The sequence below is a fragment of the Vanessa tameamea genome, chromosome 31, assembly GCF_037043105.1.
Source record: "Vanessa tameamea isolate UH-Manoa-2023 chromosome 31, ilVanTame1 primary haplotype, whole genome shotgun sequence".
NCBI lineage: Eukaryota > Metazoa > Arthropoda > Insecta > Lepidoptera > Nymphalidae > Vanessa > Vanessa tameamea.
In genome coordinates, this window is record NC_087339.1 from 4,818,093 (window position 1) to 4,826,998 (window position 8,906).

At 34.8% G+C, this 8,906-nt stretch overlaps 1 protein-coding gene across 2 annotated transcripts; it reads left to right on the forward strand.

The window, feature by feature from the left end:
- The first annotated feature begins 109 nt into the window (after positions 1-109).
- Positions 110-3,779, forward strand: LOC113404537 (E3 ubiquitin-protein ligase RFWD3-like). Of its 2 annotated transcripts, none has more exons than XM_026645458.2 (2): positions 110-315; positions 1,582-3,779. In XM_026645458.2, the coding sequence occupies exon 2, from the start codon at positions 1,599-1,601 to the stop codon at positions 3,531-3,533; it is 1,935 nt and encodes a 644-aa protein (XP_026501243.2). In that variant the 5' UTR covers positions 110-315; positions 1,582-1,598; the 3' UTR covers positions 3,534-3,779. The 2 variants fall into 2 exon arrangements, with proteins under 2 accessions (XP_026501243.2, XP_064076234.1); XM_064220164.1 differs by having other exon boundaries at positions 110-312.
- Positions 3,780-8,906: the final 5,127 nt, after the last annotated feature.

An 8,906-nucleotide genomic window follows, 5' to 3' on the forward strand; every position in this document is an offset into this window, starting at 1 on the left:
AGATGAAATTACTATCTTAGTGAAAATTACTTCAATATGCGTATCCGATTACTCATTTGACATAACAAATACAGATAATACAAAAACTAATATTTTATTTAGAGTTCAGCGACTTTTATCGTCGTTATGTTTGCTTAAATAAATCTGGTAAATTATTATTGTAAAAGAAAGGTTTTTTGATAGTATGGCGAAAAGGTGTCTAAATATGACACTTTTTAACTATTTTCATATCAAAATAAAACAATAGTTTCACTTGAAAGTGCAGATATCATTTGTAACTTTGACAATTGTTTTGGATATTTTTTTTATAAAGTTGTAAGTATTTTTTTGATTCTTTTAGATTTAACAACAAATATGAATGAAAGAAATATTTAAAAGTTATAAATATATGAAACGCGCATACATTGCTCTAGAAAAAATATTTTTAAGTCTGGACTGAGGACCTCGTAATACTATATTTTTAATTTATTCTTATCGACGTTTCGATCATTTTTTCGATCATCGAGGCGAATAAGTCAAATTGAGAAGTAATTAAGAAGTTACGTTAGTTGAATTTTGAATTGTTGAAGAATTAATAGTAGTAATTATTAGCCATACTAATTAAATCTGAATTTTTAATGTGAATTCAACCCTGTTACCAATGATTTGCAAATATTAGTAGCCTGTACATATTTCACTGCTAGATAAACATAATATATTTTAAGGAGACGAAACAATACTTATGGTGTCAATCTTTTCATTTAAACTTACCAAGAACTTAATGGTAATCACAAATTAATGAACTCTACTTATTAATATTGTTGAACAGTTTAGTTATGTAGTTTAGTTCTGTAGTTAAGCTATGCTAAGTCTTTCCAAAATCAAATCAATGTTGTCTGAAGACATTTGAGTAATAACCAAAGGAAGATGAATGTAGTTCTCAATGCATACTAGATTTGAAAGTAATTAACTTTACTATAATCAAGTACAGAGGAAAATAAAACTAAGTATGTGGAAATTGAGTGGTGATTGCCCAGACTTGAACCTACAATCACCAGCTTAAGCTTCAGCATTTTAAGCTGATGATTGTAGGTTCAAGTCTAAATGCTATGTTATAACTACTGGCCTTTAATACTAAAAAAAACCTTATTAGGATACTGTGGTTTACAAACTCGGCTAAACTCTGAACATTAGTATATATGAGATGTCAACTTATTAGATGAAAAATATCGAATAGCTGTGTAAATAAATATAACACACAAGAATATTATTTTGTTTCAAACTTTTCAAACTTATTTCTTTTTTTGTAAGTTAATGTACTCGGTTAGAATGCGATAGTTACGTTACAATTTTCATAGGAAATCATCATTATTTTTTTATCTGATAGGTAGGAAGACTGGCAAATGGGTTACCACATGTTAAGTGGTCACTGGCTATAGACATTGACAGAAAGAAATATCCCTTAAATCACCATTGCATCCCCAACCTTGGGAACTAAGATGTTATATGCATAGTGCCTGTAGATACTGCTGATGCTGTGGCTTGCACAAAACCCTACCAACCTCCAAGTACAGTACTCTAAAATTATTTCTATCTCTACAGGTACTTAATGACAAATTATGGATGAAGATGCACAAGTAAGTAGCAATTCTATTATAGTTGTACCAGAGTCTCCTGAAAGCCCAAGTATTCTACGCTCCCCGATAATCGGTCGTCAAAGACAAGATTCACAGCCTTCGGTACAACCTGATCCAGTACAAGATGAAAATGCCCAATTTAGCGATAATATTTACAACGAAGGGGCTAGTTCTAGTAATAATGAAACGAGTAATCTTCCAAGAGATAATTATCTCTTGTGGCAACCGAATATGGGTGTGTACAATGACAATTCGAGCTCAGCACAAGGGAATTCATCACAGCCTAACCCAGAAAGCAACCAAGCAATACAGGAAAATGTTAGACCTCATAGTGCCGATCCGTGGCGTCCTGGTCTCGGTTTATTTGATGACAACTCTAGTTCTGCTCAAGCACCAATCGTACATTCAGAAGACAGTAACACGGGTATGATAAATCAAGAATCGAACAGCTTACAGTCGTTTCCCGATGCTGATATTAAAAAGGAAGATACTATCGAGGAACCGCCTGCGAAAATTAGAAAGTTATCCTCTCCAAAACATAATGACGAGGTCGATGGCGAGTCTTGTCCAATTTGTTTAGACTCTTGGGGCAATTCAGGCGATCATAGATTGGTTGCTTTAAAATGTGGCCATTTGTTTGGCGCCCAATGCGTTGAAAGATGGTTAAAAGCTCAGAACAGCAAAGACAGGTCCTGTCCAACGTGTAAAAGCAAAGCGACGTTAAAAGATCTTAGATTTATCTACGCGAGGAGACTCGTGGCGGCGGATACGTCTCAGATAACGACGTTGCAAAAACAAATAGATATATTACAAGCGGAGAAGAGTAGGACCGAGCTGGAACTCGAAAAGTCTAGAATAGCCCACCGAGCTTGCTTATTACAACTAGAAGTCCTTAGAAGTACGTTAATGAAGAATCAAGTCTCCAAGGAGCAAGCGCCCAGAAGATCCTGGCGATTCGCGTTGGAGAAGAATTTAGAAATATGTAAAGATGGCGGCTGTAGAGTACTCACGTATAATTGTAGGACTTACGAATTATATGTATCTCAGAAAAGCACCGTCAATCTATTTCCAGGTTTCGGTATTCGGAAAATTAGCTGTACAGACAATAAATTAGGCGAATTCGTTCATTTACACTCAAAACCGATACGAGATGTAACTTATTCTCAGCCCAGAGACCTACTTCTTAGCGTGGGACTAGACAGCACTGCTCGGATAGTTGAGAGAGGCATCCCGAGTTCAACGATACAGTGTGGCGTACCTTTGTGGTCTTGCTCGTGGGATTATTTACGCAGCAACGAATTCTATGTCGGTGGAGTCGGTGGTGTGATTCACCAATACGACGTTAGAAACCCGGGATCATACATCCAAAGATTAAATGCGATCTCAGACATATCCCCCGTAGTATCCCTCTGTTCGACGGAATACGGTTTATTATCGTGTCAGTTAAACTCCTGCTGGCTCTGGGTGAGCAATATGAGGCAGTGGGAGCCCCGATCGTTGCCAGTCGATGGGCCATTCATGTCGCTCTGTTATGACAACGAATCACACAGGGCGCTGTTGTCATCTCGTGCCAGTGCCAACGAGAGATCAAGGTTGAGTTTGTGTAAGTTGAAAGCAAGTGTGCCGAGCGGAGAGATATTGTTTGACGTGGAACAGACGTTTGCTGGATCTGTTCGGTCTACATTAATGTCTAGAAGTTCCTTCGTCAGAGTTTCGGGAGCTTCGTGGGTAGCTGCTCATTCGGAGAGCGAGTCTTCTCTTTATCTCCATGGACTGGACGGCGCTAGGACGATGTCGCTGCCGGCAGCGGAGCCCGCGATAGACGTCTGTTCAGCTCAGTTAAACGGCGACACAATACTCGCAGCGCTCTCCGAATCGAGGCTGCGTCTATACAAAGCGATACCGACTAATTCCTGACGAACAGTTTATTGAATTCGCTGTGATCGTGGACATTAAAATTAGTTTTTTTTTTTTTTGTAAATATTTTTCGTGTTTAGGCGTTAAATTGTAGGTTATTTGGTAAATAAACAATGTTATGAAATATTTTGTATCGCGCTGCCATTTTGTAATAATGTTGTGATTTTAGTTTTAATATTGTTGAAATGTTATTTAAGTTAACGGTAAATAATTATAGACTAACGGCTTCACTTGTAAATGTTGTTTGGGGTATTGGCTTAACAATGTTGTGTCTTCGACTTTCGAATGTCAAATCATTTTACAGAAAAGGAAAAAGTCTGCGTTTAAATTGAACACCCTGGAACGAATGTTATTAGTAAGGCCGTTATAGTTTAAAGAAGTACAATAACGAGGCGTCAACGAAAAAGGTCCAATCTACTGAAAACAAAACAATGTAATTACAGAATAAGCGATAAAACATCTTAGGTCCAAGGTTGGCGGTGTATTGGCGAAGTATGGAATGCTGAATGTTCCTGATAGCGCCAAAGTCTGTACACATTTGCAAGTCTACCTACCAATTTAAAAAAAAAAAAAACACCATAGTTAGGTTTTATACGTTAATGAAGAAATAAGTCGATTCTGCAGTTGACCGTGTGTCTACATGTCATATAATGTGACACTATTTCTTTCTCTTTCTTGTGGACACATTAATCAGATTTCGTTTGTAATTATGACACTTTTTCGACAAAAGGTAGCTATTTGAACTTGTGACGGCCATTAATTTGATAAAATTAAAAGTACTCTCGCGCGTGACATTGGCGAAATAATCTGAGCCCTCTCGGCACAATCAAAAGTACTCGTGATATGATATTATCAAGAAATGTCATTGTACTGTTTAATACGTCTGCATTTTCATAATCTGTGGATTAATTTATTCGATACCATTTGATATAGTATTTAGTTTCCCAGTCATATATTACTTAACATTGAATCGCTGAGTTCTAAACCAAAGCTACGGCACGATTTGAACTACCTTAGGAGCTGCATTGTGTAAAAACTTGTCTTAACTCAGAAATAAAATAATATTTATTAGGTTTTCTTATATAATTTGATAGGAATTTTAAATAATGTTTTGCTCGATACACAGCTTAAAATATATATTCAAGATTCAATTTTCCCGCCACTACGAGTAACTGTCAATGTTCTTGTTAACAGATTAAAAATAAAATGTTTAGTAGACAAGTGACAGATACTCGTCTGTAATATACAGATAATAATAATAATACGAATTATATTTAATATAAAGTATTACATTCGTATTGAGCCCTACAATTGGATCACTACATTGAACGAACACTAAAATCATGACCAACCTCTTTTCTTCACACGATATAATGCGATAAGGTTACATATATCAAAAATATTCTACCAAATTAGAATCTCTTTTGTTTTTAAAGTTGTAATAAGTTGCGTTGGATTGGATTTTTTTCGTTGATCCCCTTAGATCCATGGTATCCTAAACTCAACTACTCGAATATAAAAATAAGAACTGAAATAATACACTTCGTTTTAAATTTTCTATAACAAATACACGTTTTCTCAGATTAGTGTTAAAATTTGTTTTGTTTTTTTTTTTGTTAAAATTCCAATAATGTTAAAATTTTAACTGAAATTAAATTGTTCCGGCAATTAATTATATTTTATTTTTTATTTAATTCCGGTTGCCACTTCAGATAAGGGCCATTCATTTATTACGTAAGACTATTTTCGCTTGTTTATGACGCCCTCCCCCTTATTATAAGAAAAAATAAGAATATGCCGACCCTCCTCCCTTGTTTAATATTTATTACGTATGAATCGAAAGGAAAAAATGAATAGGGTACACGTTTGGTTTATTTTAATGTTTATGTTTCAAAGAATCAATTTTTTGCAATTTTTATTCGTAATTTCAAAGGTACTAATAATCTTTTTTTTTTGTCCGTCTTTATAAAACATAAGACATGATCGACCCCCCTCCCCCCCTAAATTGACTTACGTAATAAATGAATGGCCTTATAATTCCTTAATAAATTATTTTTAGCCATTAGATTAAATTAAGCAATGCTACTTTCGTTCTTTGTTTTTCTTGCGTTATTTTGATATTATGATCATTCGAGAACATGCTATGCCAAGTGAAGGGTCGCCATTAAATGAAATATTTAATATTGACCATAGACAAATAATAAATGTTGCTTATAAACAAGATTATTAGACCAAAAATAATAAAATCTTGTATAATTATAACAATTCTTAATATTGGGCAATGATTCCATAGTTGCCATCCTAATATTTATTGTGAACTAAAAGTAATTCAATTTCAAATATTATAATTGCTCAAAATGTTAGGTGTTACTTTAAAGGTCCTATTCCAGTGGAAGTAGAGAAAAAGATAAACAAACCTTAGATTCACGAATTTCAAGCGATTCGCTAATAACTCAGCTATATTGTGCACTACTAAGAGTTTATGTTTAATATATCTCTATTTATAATACAACACTGTTACACTTAACTACTTAAATCCACTTTAATTTTACTTCCAAAATTCCGATAACAGTTTCATCGACGTTCAAAACGCCAATCGCAAATTCATAGTGAATATCATAGATAAATCGAGCTCTCGACCAATGATGTCGCGTCAATTTACTGCCAAAAGTTGTTTGTTTGGCTTTTCTCCTCTTATGGTTGGAATGGAATATAGGCTTATCATAAATAATAATTAAAGTTTTTTATCGGGTTGCCTACTTTTTTTTAAGATCCCTAGCAAGCATAGTAGTGAAGGGCAGACATACTAATTATTATGAAAAATTGTACTAGTGTTAAATTTGTAAGTCCTCTCATTGTCAATATGTATGAATGAATGTAATTTGACCCTCCGTGAGGGTCGTTTTGTAAATTTCTATATGTACATACCTAATTATTTTTTAATTTATATTTCATATATTAAATACTTTTTGTTAAGCAGCACCATGGTTATTGTAAACCTTGAGCGGATAATTTGAAATATCCGATTAAATAAATTTATTTGTTTTTAGTTTAAAAAGCATAATATAAAATTTCTACAAAATATTTTTTCCCTCCTTTATTACCCTCCTACACAAAAAATGTGTCGTAAGACACCTGCCTGGTATATATATATATTCAGAATCGAAAATAAAGAAAAAAAATATATAAGTAATTTAAATTATCAGTTCAAATCATATAAAGACTGATTGCAAAAATAAAGCACTGAACGAACAATGAAACAACACACTTCCTACTTGCCGCAACGAACACCGAAATCACAATGAGCCGATGACGTTTTTTTTTTTTTTTTTGTATCTGTGGTTGTGTATTGCTGTTGGCCCTACTGGCCTTTACAGCGTCACCGAACGTTGGGGCGAGTGCTAAGACTCTGCCTTGAGGTGAACCCTTTTGGGCTCGAAAGTGACGTTCGTCCTGAGGGTGTCTCCTATGAGATCGCACCTCGGATCAGAACGTAGTCGGTGGGGGGCCGATGACGGTGGTGCAGCTCTTTTTATAGTCAATCTGACCATCTATCTTATAGTATTATATATTAAATAACAAACACGATAAAATAACAACGGTTGAGAATATGTACATGACAAGAAATAGATTGTTATTAACAAATCCCATGAATATTAAACCTACGTATAATAAAAGGAGATAGAGCGAGAGCGAGAGGGAGAGGTCGCTTGGAGGGGGCGAAACGCATTTCTTTACGTACGACGAATTTTTTAAATATTTTTTAAGGATTTCTATCATTTCATCTTTACTGTAAGCCGCGTTAGAGAACTTCGTTCCACAAAAATCGATTTTTATCAATTACTTCTCATGGTTATTTTTTAATAATTTAATCAATAACGTGTCAATCATAACGATAACAATTGAATTCAACCATAAAAACTGAGTTTATTAAAATACTTTTGACCAATCGGGAAGACGTTGACAATGACTAGATACACTCTCACTACGTGAAGTTCGTCATTTTCCAGATAACTTCAAGGTAAATTATATAACTCAGTGTTAAACTTTATCAAAATCAATTACGACCGTTGCAAACAATGCCCTGTCTACTGAGCCATCCTACTTCAGATGGACGAAGTAATCCATTAACAAAAATACATTTTAACGTAGATGTATTATAAAACGGTTAAGGCTTAAATAAAAACAAAAAATTTAATCGTAAAAAAAACCGTGATCTAAGGTTTTTATTGAAAGGTTTATATGTTGGCACTAAAATGCTCAAATAATGAACATATGCAATGAATACAGGATATACTATTAAGTCCTTACATATGAAATTGGCGTTTTGTACGGGAGGAATAGAAAGTAATTTTTTTCTTTTGTAAAATATATTTAATTACTCAAAGTTTGTACCGTTGTTATCTATGAACTTTTGCTATTTCATAGGTAGTTCATTGATCCCTTTACTAAAAATTTACTAAAAAAACCAATAAACTCTTTGAAGGTGGAATCAAGGTCCGGGGAGTACGGTGGATGTCGCAGACATTCCAATTGTAGCTCATCTAACTTAGTGGTTGCTTGTTGTGCAGTGTGTAGTCTTGCGTTGTCGTGAAGCAGCAGTGGCCTAGAGCTATTGACCAACCTCGGTTGTTTAGCAGCTAGTTCATCCTTCATGTTTTGCAGTTGCTGACAATAGATATATTTTTCTGAGTCAATATTCGTTTCGGGCAGGATTTGGCTGGGTCTTCAGGGTTCCGATTACCGTACAGTATCCACTTTTCACCACAAGTAATGATTCGATTTAAAATCCCTTCATTATTGTGTCGGTTGAGCAAAGCAACACAGCAGTCGACGCGTGTTTACACGTTCGATTCACTCAATTCATGAGGTACCCATCGTTCAAGTTTTTTTACTTTCCCGATTTGCTTCAAGTTGATTAATACAGTTTTAGCCTTTTAGTATTTAGCCTGCAGCTATCTCTTATATGATGATCTTTGTGATGGATCCGCTTCCACAATAGCCTTTAATTCTTTATTTTCCACTTTGGTCTCCGGCCGTCCACGGTGTTGGTTCTGAAGGTCGAAATTTCCAGAACGAAAACGTTGAAACCAAAAACGTACCCTGCATTCTTTTGCGACACCAGCGCCGGACACATTATTAATCCTTCGAGCTGTTTCTGCAGCGCTGGTGCCCCGGTAGAACTCGTACTCGTACTCGTAGGTAAATATACCTATATTTCATGTTTTCCATTGTACGGTAATAAGCGACGCCAAAGAAAAAAATTATGAGGAAAAAAGAAATGAATGACTGTTTTAAAAACTCAAATGTACCAGCTAAACGAATTTATAAATTTGAATTTGGAATTCTTAACCAAGGAGGGGATATTTCAGA

Excerpts from the sequence above, each read along its gene's own strand:
- LOC113404537 (XM_026645458.2), top strand. The coding sequence starts at position 1,599 with ATGGATGAAGATGCACAAGTAAGTAGCAATTCTATTATAGTTGTACCA.